Source organism: Meleagris gallopavo, chromosome 4, assembly GCF_000146605.3.
Source record: "Meleagris gallopavo isolate NT-WF06-2002-E0010 breed Aviagen turkey brand Nicholas breeding stock chromosome 4, Turkey_5.1, whole genome shotgun sequence".
Lineage (NCBI taxonomy): Eukaryota > Metazoa > Chordata > Aves > Galliformes > Phasianidae > Meleagris > Meleagris gallopavo.
The window spans coordinates 61,563,223-61,579,444 of record NC_015014.2 but is presented as its reverse complement, the minus strand read 5'-3'; the positions used below and the strand labels follow the sequence as shown (position 1 = coordinate 61,579,444).

The window sequence follows — 16,222 nt, the reverse complement described above, 5'->3', positions numbered from 1 at the left end:
TTGTGATGTGCAATTCACGTAGATGATCTTTGAGGCTATGTTCATGTCCTGTAATTTAAATGAAAAATATACTGGACTTCTGGAATTTTACTAATCTGACTGAAGATGTTGAATGATGAATTCCCTTTTTTTTTTTTTCTTGCTGTAAGGTCTCTATACATTCCATATGGTTAGGAAATAATATCACTCCATTGAGAGAAGAAGAGTGGGGTGAGGATGAGGAAGATGAGAATGATGTACCTGTTCCTTCCTCACCACCGACCTCTCCTATTAACACCAGGTACGTTGTCTCTCCTTTAACTTGTCAAATAACCTTTTATATAATCAAAATTCAGAGTTGAGTAAAACAGCTTTTTTAATTGGACACTGGATGCAAATAAGATAAAAAATATAAGTACTAAACCCTGTTTCAAACTGAGCATTTTGACAGAACTTAAGAATAGCCATTTTAACCCTTGCTTATCGTGCTTTGCAGGAAGCATCGGGCTGGTGTAGATATACATTCTTGTTCTCAGTTCTTACTTGAACTGTATAGTCAGTGGATATTGCCATCAAACCCTAACAAGAGAACGCCAGTCATATTGATTAGTGAAGTTGTGCGATCAGTAAGTCTAAAATATTGTTCTGAATCGTTGAGTGTATATTAACAAATCTTTGGAGTTAAACATCATTTGTAAAGGATCTTTTAATACGTAAGAAATGCTGGCTTTTTTTTTTTTAAAAAAAGTTATTTTCTTGGCATTGATATTATATGGTTAGTGTGGAAATATAACTTGCACAATTATAACATTACAACGTTTGAAACAATGTAAGCACCTGAATTTGAGTATTTTGCTACTGCATTACAGACATCTTAATGTCATGTGGCAGTCCTTTTAAAATTGATTGTTTACAATAAACAGATTTCAGGGTTTTGCTTTTTCTTTCTTCTTAAAAAAAAAAAGTGAAAAAACCAATGTATTAAAGGACTAAAATGACAAAGTATAAAAGCAAAACTAAAGAATGTGTCTTGATAGGCATTATGTGCTGATAAGGAGGCCTACATTGAACTGTCTTTGCAGATCATGTATTGCGTAGTTTTGGGAGTTCAAACACATTGTAATTGGCAGCATTCATTCATTTTACAGAACTACTTACTGTAGTGGATTTGATTTTGTAAACTTTGTGGGGGAAAAAAAGGACCATTTTAAGGTAATTTTTACTGGGATGGATGGTAGAATTCTGCATAAGTTAACAATTGTTTTTCCAAACATCTTGGTCAATTAAAGGATATTTGCTAACAATTAAAGGAGATGCCTCTTCTAAGGGACTACTAATAGGCTTTTTGTGTGTTCATTTGAATTTGTGCATAGCTCCTGGCAGTATCGGACTTATTTACAGAAAGAAATCAGTTTGAGATGATGTATACAACGTTGACAGAATTGCGAAAGGTGCATCCATCAGAAGATGAGATTCTTATACAGTATTTGATACCAGCCACTTGTAAGGCTGCAGCTGTTCTTGGGATGGTAAGAAATTCTCATGGAAATTTATTTCAAGTTGATGAGTTTAGGTGTACTAGTCCTTATCTTCCACTGCGAAATCTGGTAGTTGCTGCTGATCTTTCTTGTTTTAAGATACAAAGACACTTAACTTGATAGTCTTGTAACTCTTTTCTTTCCCTTGCTTTTTGTTTACTTCTGTTGTCATTCCATATTTAGAGAATGGACATTTAGTAATACAAATTAATGTTACTCTCTTTAACTATGAATGCCAACGAAGAATAGTATCTTTCAATGGACGTTTCAGAGAGTACCACTTCTGAAAAAAAAAATGAGATTCTTTTTGAGCTAGCATTTCTATAAACTTCATATGAAACTAACATAAAATTGTATTGATAGTAATGATAAGAAATGTTTTAAAACATTTTGGGACAGTAGTTTGAGTAGCTACTGCAGCAGCACCTGTACAGAGGAATGCTGTGGAAGTGATGCCAGACATACTAAAGGAGTTGTAGAGATCATCTTGTTCTGACTGTGCTGACTGTGCAATTACCCACTCAGTGAGTTAATAACACTTTCCCACAAGTGAACAGCTGCACATCTCTGTAAGTGGGAGAAAATAAAAGGTTAATTCCAGTTGAGAGCAGCATGTTGTCCCATGCTCTGTCATGTTCAAAACTTGCTTAAAAGGAGCAACTAAGATCGCATGTTTTAAAACTGGCCTGTATCTTAGATTCTTCACAAATACCAAAATTAAGTAAAATAAATAATTTCTACTAAATACTTAGAATACATTGCAAGAAAAATAAGACTTCGCTGTTCAAGTGTAGCAGTACAGAATAGTTTTTAGGTATTCTAGTAGGTTGTTGTATTTTGGTAAAGTATACAATACTAGCTTAAATGTAGGAGTGATGGATAGAAAGATGTGCAGAACTAGGTGCCATTGGTTTTGGAAAAAAAAAAAAGTGGAGCACTCTACTATTAGTTGAGTAGATGGCAGAGTATTCATTTGTACACAGGCTGTTAGCACTTACCAGCTTTTAAAACAGTTTAGGAACTTGATGATGTCCCTTCCAACACAAGTCATTCTATCATTCTGACAGTTTCCAGCCCAAGATCTATAAGTAATGAATCCTTAATAGCATGTATAACTATGCACACTTTGTTGGTTATAAATTACGAGATAGCGTGTATTATTTGTAGCAAATTATTTTGATAGCATTAGTTCAATCAGTTAATCTGCAAATCATCTCTTATCTGATGTATTACCCTGTGACATTGATTCGAAGTACTATTTTAAGCCAGTCTCTGTTTTGCTAATCTTAAATTTTTCCAGGTATTTCCAACAACAAGATTTACTAGTGTTTATTTGTAACGAATACTTTTTTTGAATGTTCTAGGATAAAGCTGTGGCTGAACCAGTGAGTCGACTGCTGGAATCTACCTTAAGAAGCACTCATATGCCAAGTCGAATTGGGGCTCTGCATGGAATTCTTTACATCCTTGAGTGTGACCTGCTCGATGAGACAGCAAAGCAACTCATTCCAATCATCTGCGAGTATTTACTCTCCAATTTGAGAGCAGTAGCACAGTAAGACTTTTCCCTCCTCCCACCATCTCCTTAATATAAGTGAGAAGTTCTGTTTGTTTTAAGTGAAAGAGTACATGTCTAAGTAAACTAGCTTACTTTAATCTGACTTTTAAAAACTAACAAAAAAAAATAAGACTTCTAGGCTTGCTTTATTAGAACTAGGAAAAGCTAGGAATAGCTTTTCTTGGAGTGCCACTCTTTCTGCGTCTGACTGGATCTGTTGCATGCTCATGTGTTGCATGCTCCTTTATGGTTTGCTATGTTCAATCCTTTTTAGAGCAGGTTATTGTATCAGGCAGCTCAAGTTCTTGTCATTTTCTTTGAAACCTTACAAATGAAGCTTAGCCAGCTTAAGATTTTATTTTCAGAACTAAAAAGTTACTTGAGGGTGAGAAAGCTGTTTTCTTAGACTCTTGTCTCTTTGGTAAATTGTGCTCCCTAAACCTTTTGTTACTCTTCTGTCAAGAGGCATACTCCTTGACTGACCTCTGCAGCATCAGTAATGGAATAAATTTCATCTAAACAAGTGAAGCACTGATAGTTTCAAATTATATTGCTGAAAAAATATTTGGGAATGTTGCACTGACTTTCCATGAAAACTAGTGCTCTCTTATAGCTTGTGCAAATCACTTGGAGATACATTGTGCAGTTTACAGTTTAAAAACTGCATAAATTTGATATGGAAAAAATACCTGCTATTTCTAGGGCTTGTTTGTATTCTCTCAATTCCTGACCTAGATCACTTACGTAAGTAACTACTAGTGTTTTTTCTTATTTACAGTTGTGTGACTGTCCATAACCAACAGCATATCTTAGTAATGTGTGCAGCTGCATTCTATTTGATAGAGAACTATCCACTTGATGTAGGACCTGAATTCTCTGCAGGAATTATACAGGTATGTTGTAATTCCCACAATCACAGGTAATTATGTAACTTGGGATCAACACTTGGTATCTTTAACTCTTGACTTAATTTTTGTGTTGTAGGTTTTATTTTCATCAGGCTTCCTTTAAACAGGAGTCCTACATGCAGTTCCTCACAGAAGAGTTGTAAGAATATGCTGCTAGAAGGTGACCTAAACGTGCCTCAAAAAAACAAGTAGATGGCTTTTTTCTGTATTTCAGATGTGCGGAGTCATGGTGTCTGGAAGCGATGAATCAACACCATCCATTATTTACCATTGTGTCCTGAGGGGATTAGAACGACTCCTTCTTTCAGAGCAGCTTTCCAGGCTGGATAGTGAATCTCTAGTTAAACTGAGTGTTGACAGAGTGAATGTGCAGAGCCCCCACAGAGCAATGGCAGCTCTTGGGCTAATGCTGACTTGCATGTACACAGGTATTTTATGTTTTTTAAATACCTTTTGATGTGCTGAAAGACTAGCTTACTAACAGTGCTAATTTTAATTTATTTTTCAATTGTTCTTGCTAGCAAGGATAAAAAGGTATTATTCTGGCATTTGCAGTAAATTTGTAACAAATTATTTTGGTTTAGGAAAGGAAAAAGTCAGCCCCAGTCGTTCCACAGATGCAAATCCTGCAGCCCCCGACAGTGAGTCTGTGATCGTGGCTATGGAACGAGTATCTGTTCTTTTTGATAGGTGAGAGGATAAAATGTGATATGGGGCACCAATGGGGAAATGATTCTTTGGCACTGTCTCCTCACTTCTCTGACAGTTCTAATATTTAATTAATGTTATTTCTCTGCTTACTATTGCTTAAAATTGATACTTGTAGTATACACAGGAACACTGATGGAATTGCTGAACACAGCTCAAATGTACAGGAATGTAAATGGAAAACAGACGTGTCCTAACTGATACTCAGTGTTGCACAAACTGTAATACTTTTATAAATGTATTTCCAGCTCCCTTCAGGTCAAACTCTTAAGTGCTTTTCAGGATGTCTTCTGTGTAATCAAGGATATAAATCCTAGTTTACGGGAAATAATCTTTGAAACCATCCTTAAGAGTTTAAAACCTCTTTTCCCCTTCCCCCACCCGCATGTTGCTCTTTCCAAGACTGTTAAGTAACTGCAGTGGAAGGGTACAGAAAAATTTCTGTATTCACATGGAACTCATTTAATGGAAGTATTTCATAACCCCTGTTCTGATCTGACAATCTCAAGCTGTGTTAAGTGAGCGTAGCATGTTAGATTTTGCATAGTAGCTTGTGGCATAATGGCTGGCTTTTTTTGTGCAGGTTCAGTGGTTTTTCCATAAAACTGGATGAGGGTTTCAGTTCTGCACTCAGAACAGAGCTGGAGCAGTGCTTGAAAAAATCATTCCTAAGAGTTAGTAAAACAAACAAGAATAAATACTAGAAGCAGAAAATTTCTTAGGATTATTCCCTACAACAATTACTGATTTGATGTTAGCACATTGACAGATGCAGTGTTTATTAGGAAGATTTTCCAATCAGTGTTCTTTAAATTGAAGATTTCTCCCTCTTTACAATTTTTTTCTCTGTTATATATTAGTCATTCTGGTGTTGATTGAAAAATATGCAAAGATATTATGAATGAAAATCAAGATTCTGCTTATCATGAATCACAGAATAGCTTGGGTTGGACCTTAAAGCCCATCCCCAACTAGTTCCAACTCCCTACTGTGGGCAGGTTGCCAACCACTAGAAGAGTGTCTGGCCCCAAACACCTCCAGGGATGGGGCATCCACAGCTTCTCTGGACAGCCTGTTCCAGTGCCTCACCACCTTCTGAGCAGAGAATTTCTTCCTATTATCTAAATCTTCCATTTTTTAATTTAAAACCATTTCTCCTTGTCCTGTCACTATCAATAAAAAGTAAGTCTCTTTCCTGTTTATAAGCACCCTTTAAGTACTGGAAAGCCGAGGTCTCCCCAGAGCCTCCTCTTCTCCAGACTGAACAAGCCCACTTCCATCAACCTTTCTCCATAGGAGAGGTGCTCCAGCCTTTGTAGCCTCCTTTGAACCTGCTCCAACCATGTTCTTTTTGTTGGCCTCAAGCCTGGATGCTGGATGCAGTACTGCAGATGGGGCCTCACAAGAGCAGAGAGGCACAATCACCTCCCTCACCTTGCACACCTCTTTTGATGCAGCCCAGGATACAATTGACCTTCCTGGCTGCAAGCGCACACTCATGTCTATCTGTTCATCAGAACCCCGAAGTCCTTTGCAGTGCTGGTCTCAATTTGTTCTCCTGGTCTACATAAGCCTTGTGCTGGACGCTGCTGAACCTCGTTAGGTTCTTGTGGGTCCACTTTGCAAGCTTGTCTCTGGATGACAGCTCTTTCTTCTGTTATATCAGCTTCACTCAGCTTAGTGTCATCTGCAAACTTACTGAGGTTATGCTCAGTCCTGCTTTTACAGGTCATTGATAAAGAAGTTGAAGAGAATGGTCTTTTCTCTGATAATTAGTAGTAGTAATCTCCCTATCTTTTTTTTTTTTGTTCTCATTTAACTTCTTCAGCAATTGTATTGTGAAATCTTGTTTCTAAACCAGTAGTTTAAAAATGTTGGCTACTTGAGAAAGAAAGTGGAAAAAAAGTTGGGGAGGGGCAGGTGAGGGAATAACTTCTATAGAATTTATTTTAGTTTTGTTAGATTTCTTAGGCTAGACTGTTAGTGTAAGATGAGGTGAGGTCTTGATTCTTGTTTAAGACTTGCCTATCTAAAGATGAAAATAGAGTATTCTTCCTATTGCAGTTAATTTGAAAATAACAAGATGTTCACTGGAATTAAATAATAAAATGTTATTTTTCTATTATTTTTAGGATCAGGAAGGGATTTCCTTTTGAAGCTAGAGTAGTGGCCCGAATCCTTCCACAATTCCTTGATGATTTTTTTCCTCCACAAGATGTAATGAATAAAGTTATTGGAGAATTTCTATCCAATCAGCAGCCTTATCCACAATTTATGGCAACAGTAGTTTATAAGGTAATGTATATCTATCTTTTTCCTTAAGTGTTTCAGAGAACTGTTAAGTAAGCGACAGCTCTTCAGTCTTCAGTACTTGAATACAAGGGGCAAATATAATTTTCACTAGATCTAATAAGCTGTTCAGCAGTGTTTGAGGTGTACTGTTGTGAACTTTGTTCGGGGGGAAATGGGGGATCTAGAATCACCTTGATAAAGGAAAAACAGTGAGAAAATTAATAGCAGGGATTCTGCTGCTCAGATTCTTCTGGTCTTGAGGAGGCACTCCAGGTGATATGGTTCTATAAAACCAGCCAAGCTTCTGGCAGACATAGTTGGGCTTCTTGGCATCCTGTGTTTCATCACCTACGCATTGGACTCCATGCACTCTTAAGCGATGCACTATGCAGCGCCCTGTATGTATTAAAGACAGAGACACAATGCAGGTCTTGCTTTTTGTGCACTCACTTCAATTTGCCACAGGTGTCTTGAGTCCAGTCTGCAAAATCACTGTCAGAGTTCCCACAACTCTGTGAATCTCAGAGCTTTGTAGATGAGGTAAACCTTTAGAAGAGAAACTAAACTCCTTCCCATGTCTGTATATCTTGTCTTTATTCCTACGTAAAATATTTTTGCAGGTATTCCAGACACTACATACCACTGGACAGTCCTCAATGGTCCGTGACTGGGTGATGCTGTCTCTCTCTAATTTCACACAAAGGACACCTGTGGCAATGGCAGTGTGGAGTCTTTCCTGTTTTTTTGTCAGTGCTTCCACCAGTCAATGGATTTCAGCAATGTATCCTAAACAGATTGAATGTGTGTCACTTCTGGGTAAATGTGATTCTGTAAAGGACATTGATAGCTTAGGAGAGCCTAATACACAATTTAGTACACACTCAAAAGAAACCTTAACCAGAATAACAAACTTTTATTCTATCTGTACTGTGCTTGAACCTCAGGTTTCAGGAAGAAAGAACTTCTAAACAGTTTTTTGAGAATACAGTTACCTAAAACTATTTTTTAAATTTCTGTTCCTTATGACTGTTCAGGTTGATTTGGAAATTCATTATGTTAAGAGACTTTAAAAAAGCTTCACTGGACATCTTTGCAGTCACCTCTAAATTCTTTGTTTTGTATTCCTCCTACAAAATAAAAATATTAAATTAAAAAAAAAAGTTGCCTTTCATGACTGCATGACTGGGCAAAAAATAAATATGTCATCATGTCTGAAATCTAATGATTCCTCATGACAACACTGCTCCTTGGCTGTAGGCAGTTCAGTCTAATTGCACCATTTCCTCCATTAGATAAAGACTGCTGCTAGGTTAAAGTAAGTTTCTGGAAATAAAAAGTTGTGCTAAGCTACTGAAGAAATAGAATTCCTGTAGTAGCAGTTCAGTGAACACATGAAAGTGTTTTTCACATTGTTAGTGAACTCAAATATACACCACTTCGTTGGAGAGCAGTGTTTAAAGTAGTAAACCAAATATATTCAAATTCTGTCATTTATGACCTTAACTTATATCTCAGTCTTCCACATATTATCAGCAGAATGGGAAAACTGGAGCAAGTGGATGTTAACATCTTCTGTTTGGTGGCCATGGACTTTTACCGACATCAGATTGATGAAGAATTAGATCGGAGGGCTTTTCAGTCAGTGTTTGAGGTGGTAGCATCTCCAGGAACCCCATATCATCGCCTCCTAACTTGTTTGCAAAATGTCCACAAGGTCACAGCATGTTGAATGTCCTGATGCATAACGAAATTGCATGACTAGTGTTGGAATCTGATATGAACTATAGGAAATGTGAGATCGAGGAAGTATCTGTGGTTGCATTTGAGATAAACATGGACCTGCCACTTATTTTTTTTCCAGGAGAAGTGTTCTGCAGCACTGGAAATCACCTGAAAAATCTAGCAGTTTTTTTTTGTTCTTGACACGAGGCTCCTGTGGATGGAGTTGTCCATGTTCTACAAGTGATGTTTGGGACTAACTGAGATAGATTTACTAACTGTAAACTATAAGCAAGTGCTACATGCAAGGTAACTGGTATTGCTCTTCTTCCTAACGTTCAGCTGAAGCCACTGTGTTTGCAGCTGGTAAGAAACTGACAGAAACACTCTGTTATTGCAAGCTGCATTCATTAGAGAACTTCATAGTTCTATGTACGTGTATATACTGTTGTGTAGTACGAAATAGAGATTATTGAATTGTCTCTCCCAAACAAGGACAAGAAAAGATGGCTTTCATGAGTTTCACTTCCAGCATGTAATTCCTCTCCAGACTTTCTTATATCCTGTGGTGCACGTGTTGGTGGTATCGGAGATGTGGTGCACATACGTAACCACACTTTTTTCTTTTTTTTTTCTCTCAGGATTTAAAATTTGAGTACAATATATCAGTAGAAGAAATTTTAACTTAAATATTTCTATTTCTATATCATGTACAGTATGTAAAATTGTAATATGTGTGATGCATGAGCTGTGCTGTAATTCAAGGTGAACAGAAGCCACGCTACTGAATGTCTTGACATCTGTATTGTCCTCATTTTTCCTTGTGCTCAAATTTATGTTCTTTTTGAAATTCCATCTTAATGTACAGATTACATCTTGTTTTGCATTTCACTTTTTCTTAAAGCGCTTTAAAACTGGAATATGTTGATTTAATGTGTCTTGAGTGACTGTATTAAGGAGGCATTCTTGTGGTCCACTTGTAGCTTTTGAATTCCTTTATGTTGAGATGTTATGGTAAAAGAGAGGACTAGTTATTTTGGATCAGCCTTTTGTATACTTAAGAAATGGCTCTTATCTGTTGCACAGCATTTAAGAGACAATAGTGCAAGCTCCCCAGTAGTCAATAACCATTTGACCTTTCCTAACTGAGACCATGGAGTCAACTGGATTCAAACCACTCTCACTTTGAACAAATTTATACTAGCAGTTGAGAATCAGAAGGCTGCTGTGGTCTACTTTGGGACTGGCTAAGGTGTTAGATTGCACAACGGCTTTTATTACCTGTCATACACGTAATGCTTTAGACACACAGTACAAATATCAACAATTTTATAGCACTACACAAGGCCAGATTTAGCTTTTACTTACCACCCAGGAAACCCCATTGATCTGTGAGTTGCCTGGGGAAAGCATAGCATTCATCTTTCGTTATATTTGTTATAATTTTTTAATTATAGAAAAATGATAGCTGGGTTTTCAGTCACGTCCTATATTTAACCTCTCTTCAATTCCTTATCACACCTTTTGGTGACACTTGGAAAAATGAGATAGTGTTGTCAGGAGGAGCATGTACTTGTATGTATTTCTGTATATAATGTATATGTGGAAATTATACACGTGACAACATTTAATGTATACAGATATGTATATTTGTATTTATTAAACCCATGTATTTAAACTAATTCCAATCTAGACCAAAAATTGTTACTCCTGCCCATAAATTGATTTAAAAGGAATTGTCCACTGCTGTCACTTCCTCTTGAAAAGGCAAAACTGATAATATGGGCAGTAGAAACAACTGTAGACATTGCTGTATTTAGCTCTCTACAGATCTTACTATCTAGAGCAATTATTTCTGCCCTTAGTTGGGTTACTCTTATTTCTTGGGCCACAGCACTGTGGTGATTTTTAAAAGAAGCTGAATAGGAGTTCAGAAAAAGATTTAATAGATACTGTTTGAAAGTTTTGAGTTGCATTGGAAATTACCTTAATTCTGACAAGAGACTAATTCAAGGCAGTGAGATATAATGCCCTGTGCATTCGTTAAGGGTAGTATAGATCACTCTTCCCTTTTGTAACCACCAATAATCGTTTTGTACTGTAAACCCACACACCAGTCAGTTTTTGTATGATATATAGTTTAAGTGAAGATATTTTTGTAAGCTATTTTCCAAATTTTAAAATAGATTTTAATATATTTTTTAAGCATCAGGTTAGTCATATTCTCACCAACAGTATATGTTGTGTTACAAACTGTTAAATTCTTTGTAATTTTAAGCTCCTCATGATTAACAGACTAGTTGGTTACTTTACCTTGGGAAAACAGGAGCTAGTCCCTTTATGAAACTTTCCAAACCAACCAATTTGGGACTTGGCATAGAATCTTTCCAACCACTGAAAGGAGTGTATTGAACCAAGCAGTCAGCATGGCTGGATGAGAAGCATTTGATGTGACAAAGCCCCTTTTTCTCAAATGACCTTTAAGCAAATACTTGCATTACCCAGTTCTAGGCAAGCTTTAGAGCTGATGCAGTCAGTTTTACACTCATAGATTCACTGCTAGTAATTACTCCATCTGCTTGGACTTCTCTTGGAGATTTGTCATAGTATATATATACCTCCTGAAACATGTTTCTGGAACTTCTAAAGAACAGCAGCTCCTTTTAGAAGTTCTCAGTGACCTGTAGGGAATAAGGGCCCTCCTAGTATGGAAACAGGCACACGAGTTGTGCTTCAAATCTAATATGTCACCTGCAGCACATTTTGCTATCCTCTTCCTGTCCTTGCTTTCTCCATTCTCCCTTCTTTTGGAGTGAAATTGTTTTGAAATCACTCCTTTCTGCTTGTAATGACAAGAATCAAGATGTCTGTGGTGGGGACTGCAACAACAGAACAAAACAGCAGAACAGTGGTCACCAAGAAAATCCTGATATTGAATTTAAAGAAAAAAAATGCAAAACATTTAAAATAATTTATTATTGAAAGCATTCAGAGTATTTTGTATTCAGAGTATTTTCTATTTATGCATTTTGCCAGTTGAAATTGAATGTGAGAGTATTTAAATCTTCTCTTGAGCATATACTCAGATGTCATTTCTTCCCTAAAGTAAGTGACTGTGCAGTACTCCTGCTTTGGTAGGAATGCCTTCTCAGTACCAAGAAGTTTTGTTTCTTAAAAAATAGGGCATTCCTTAAGCATTAAGTAATGATAGAACAGATTTAGATAAATGAAGTGGGGAATGAGTGGAAGCTTTCAGATTAAAAGACATTTATCCATACTTAATAGATTTACCTTAAGAGCGTTCTGTCTTACCGTTCTCCTTTATAAATGGCTGTTAACTTCTTAAAGCAGATAAGGAGGTTGTGTCAGAAGCACTGCAAAGACAGTTCTCCAAGAGCAGCAGACGTATTTTTTTGTCTTACACGTTGGTGGAGCTGTCATACCTAAGCATTTACGCTTCCTAAATAAAAGAAATTTTTAGAGTATAATGAGCAATAAATATAGCAATAAGCAGTCTCATTAAATTTGGTCATTCAGAATCTTACCCAGTGGTTGGAAGGGATGAGGTGGGAGTAAAAGGTGTTGGTTCAAGTACATTCACTGCATAAAACAGACTTTTTCCATGTACAATCCCAAGTAAAATTTGCACTAATGATAGAAATAACTATGTGACAATGGTAAGTGCTTTGCTCTTTTATTTTTAAAACAATTCTGGTTACAGGGATACAGATGATAAAAGTTATAAAGGAGCAAAGTACTTCAGTACTTTAATTTAGATAGTTTCCTTATTTTAAAGTTTAAAAAAATAAAAAAAAAAAGAACAAGCTGCTGTAAGAACCAGAGTAAGCAATGTAGCAAAATTACTGGGAAGTTCAATATGCTACTCTTATATTGAGATTTCAGGTGAACTCTTTGTGCATGCTACTTTGAAGCGTCCACTGAAAAATCTTGAGAATCCCATAGTCATACCCAGGAGAGCTTCTGTAGTATGCCAGGTTTTAGTTGTATTCATGTTGACTGGGTATGAATGCTGCAGAGCATTTGTGAAGCATGCGCTGCTTTCTGTCATGTGCATTTGTGTGAGCTTATCATTTCCCACCAGTCTGTGTACACATACCATCAAGTTGGGTCAACCTGACGAAGGACAAGGCAAAGGCATGTGATGTACAGCACCCTGTGCTGTTGTCTTATAGAGCTTGAGGGCAGTGATGAGCGAAAGCTTGGAGCCCCAACCCAAAGAACAATTGTACTCAAAATAAAAGGAAAGCATATAATTTTAGATGTCTGTTTAAGTTTAAAGAAATGCTGAAAATACTGCAATTTGAAACTAAAAGAGAAAATAAAATACAACTATTGCTGTAAGACATTTTTCTCTGTTTAATTTAAAAAAAAAAGAAACCTTGTTGCATTCTCACTATATTCTTCCCCGATGTCTCCTTTTCAGCAGCTATCAAATATGGAGTATTTTAACATTATGCAAGAATACTCGAACTATCTGCAGTTGTAGGTATGCTTCAGAATCTCAGTACTGTTTGCAATAAAAAAGTATCACAACTGAGCTTTTAATTATGTCTAATACTCACCCTTAATAAAACTTTGAGATCAGAAAATGCAAAATTTAAGCATACAGCTGTATTTTTGGATGAGGATGTTTTTATCTGCATCAGTCCTATGGGTGAGATTATGTTACGCTGGAAAAAAAATGGTTTAACTTGCCTAAGCTTGATTCCCCAGCTGTTAGGCTTTCCATTGGGCCTGCATCTTAAAAGATGTTTCTGGGTGGTCCTGCTGCCGAGCACTGGAGGATCTCTTGCTGAACTTGACTGTTTGAGACATCTTGTTTTGATTAACTTTGCAGCTCTTGGCTGTTCTTTGGAAATTCTGGAATAAGCTTTAAAGCAGTAGCTTAATGTACCAAGCACGTGCTGGTTTAATTCTTGGTCAAAATAACTTTTTCGCACATTTTCCTTGTTAGCGTTGCTAGCTGGTAGTAGCAGCTGCTCCTGTCACCATTTGCTTTAGTTGAATGATAGTCTTCAGCTTTTGTTCTTCGCTTGGAGAAGAGTAGCAGTTTAAGTTTTGAAAAGGGTGAAGATGGCTTACTGTACGCAGGAAGATGAAGCATTGCACTTCTAAGAGTAGAATTCTTCAGTTTTCTCTAACAGTTTTCTTCACTGCCTCTCCTGTCCATGTAAGTACTGCTTTGTCCCTTTTTAGTCAGCGCAGCTATCGGACTGTTGCAGCCATCATTCTGGAACTGGCTTGGCTCTGCCCCAGTTAGGAGATGAAAAGCTTTGATTGCATGTGGTATTATACCATAATTATACCATAACTTTTGCATAACTGTTTGAAGAGATGAAAAGATTTGTGATTTCTAGGATTGTTGGAAGTAAAGCCTAAAAAGGTTTATACATTATATAGAATATCTTCTAAGCCAAACCTCCTGCTCTTCCACTGTAGCCATAATTCTACATGAATTTTATTTCTGTTCTTTCCCATGGCATATACATCCAAGTCACAGCATCATAATCCTCACCCCAGGTGCTGTTTTCATATCCTTCCAATTGCAAATGGGTAGATTTTGATCGAGTGCAACCTGATTGTTTTCCCTCATTATTTACATTCTGGAGTTCTTTCAGCCAGGGTGCAGTGTTTGGGCTCCGAGCAAAATGCATCCCTGAGGGCTGGGTTTGACTCTACCACAGAAGCTTGCGTGCAGATTTGAGCCAGGCAAAGTTAAACCATTTAAATAGTATGTTTCTGTTAATCTAGACCATCTTGAATTACATGCCCTGTAAAACTTCTGATTCATTTCAGTGTTTCAGTAACTTGAAATAAGTCCCCAGATGGAGATCTGTTATATCTCTTAGTTCCCCTTAAGGAAAAGGGACTAAGTGGGCTTTCATCACGATCTTTCAGTTGGGTGACTCTAATATTGAAGTATTTGCCTGATCATCCAATGGAAATGCAAGTGGAAAGCTTACTAACAACTTTCTTGATGTGTCTTCTCAATGTTGATGTTTCATATACCATCTTCAGCATTCATGTTAGCATCTGCAAGAACAACACAATTTGTCTTCTAACTTTTTGTTTCAGGCAAGTTAGGACAGATATTCCTTCAGTTGTTCTTTGTTCAAGATTTCTCTTTGCCTTCATAACTGCTTCGAACCAGCAGTTCTTGGTTTCAACTGAAAGTTAATCCTTGAGAAGTGGGAGGTATTTTCTTTTAAGCATTTCAAGGCATCTGATCTTTACGTCTCAGGTTCATTCCTTCTCCTCCCCCCTTCTTTCCTCTGCCTTGACCCCTAAAGCAAATGTTTCACCAGGTTGATGCTTGATAATAAAAGTTTTATGTTATGCCTGAGTAATGAAAGGTGAGATGGATTGATCCAAAGTACCTGGCATTTATGAATGAATTTTGGATCCTGGAGAAGCTAATCTCTAGAAGGGAGGTGTATAAACCTGTTATTTTTAAATACTGACTGTAATAATTAAAAAGATTTAGATGTTTCTTAATCAGTACCCAAATGCTTTCAAAAGTGGTACTTTTTACTTTACTGCTTTTTAGTTCCACCCGCTCTCCCTAAAGAAACATGTTTATATGCCTCAGAGTCACTTGAATGTGAGGCTGTGGATAACGCCTGTTTCCATTGCAGTGTGATCTGAAAACATAAGAAATGTGAGGAACGTGACCTGGCAGCTGGGAAACCTGCAGGCAGCACGAGCAGTGCAAGTGAAAGGAACCTGCTGCTTCAGGCAGCCTTGTGTGGCACCAGGTTATGTTAGCGATGGCACAGCAGAAGCTTGTATTCTGCTGACAGCTTATTTTCCCATTTCTACCATTGCCCTATGGGGCTTGAGAGTATCCCTCTGTGGGAGAAATTACACAAACCGAAATTGGTTTGAGTTGATCGGTCTCAGCTAACTGGTTTAAGCAAACCTAAGTTTCTTAAGCCATAAAAATCCAAACTGTGGTATTGTACCTTTGAAATTAATTGTGGTGATGGTGGAATGCTGCAAGAAGTCACGCTGAGCTGTCGTGTTGTGTTAGAAAAGATTGCTGGGCTATATCTACTACTGAAAATACAAACTCAGTTTGTTGCAGTAAGATTTATAGTGTTTAAGGGTTTTCTTGCATTTTTGCTGATGGGGTAAATACCATCAAAGTGCTTATTAATTATTAACTTCTTAGTGAAGTCTGGCTCCCCTTTGTATACACTGCTTTTATTCTCAGTTGGACTACATTAACTCGAGATGAAATGTAAATGCCAATCCTAAATTAATGATTTTTAACTGTATTGTACTCTGCAGCTTTATTACCTAAAAAAAATCTCAGAATCGGGGAGCAAATTTGATTTCACTCAGGCTTTACTGACTACAAAATCTCATGGATACGAATAACTTTGGGTGTTGAATACCATAAACATGAATTTACCCCTAGGTGAGGTAATATTGAAGAGCATTTCAAAGCCTGTTACAAAAGCTGGGCATCGCTCAAATGACAATGATCAAGAGTTGAA

At 37.1% G+C, this 16,222-nt stretch overlaps 1 protein-coding gene across 1 annotated transcript in view; it reads left to right on the top strand.

The window, feature by feature from the left end:
* LOC100540532 (huntingtin) overlaps window positions 1-13,066 on the top strand; it is a 33,811-nt gene extending 20,745 nt beyond the window's left edge. Inside the window, exons 21-30 of the mRNA XM_031553209.1 lie at window positions 150-280; window positions 476-605; window positions 1,353-1,508; window positions 2,882-3,072; window positions 3,854-3,968; window positions 4,198-4,411; window positions 4,568-4,673; window positions 6,824-6,986; window positions 7,604-7,764; window positions 8,499-13,066. Of these exons, the coding sequence (XP_031409069.1) occupies window positions 150-280; window positions 476-605; window positions 1,353-1,508; window positions 2,882-3,072; window positions 3,854-3,968; window positions 4,198-4,411; window positions 4,568-4,673; window positions 6,824-6,986; window positions 7,604-7,764; window positions 8,499-8,712 (1,581 nt within the window). The 3' untranslated portion in view covers window positions 8,713-13,066. The remainder of the gene's footprint in view (window positions 1-149; window positions 281-475; window positions 606-1,352; window positions 1,509-2,881; window positions 3,073-3,853; window positions 3,969-4,197; window positions 4,412-4,567; window positions 4,674-6,823; window positions 6,987-7,603; window positions 7,765-8,498) is intronic.
* The last annotated feature ends 3,156 nt before the right edge of the window (window positions 13,067-16,222 follow it).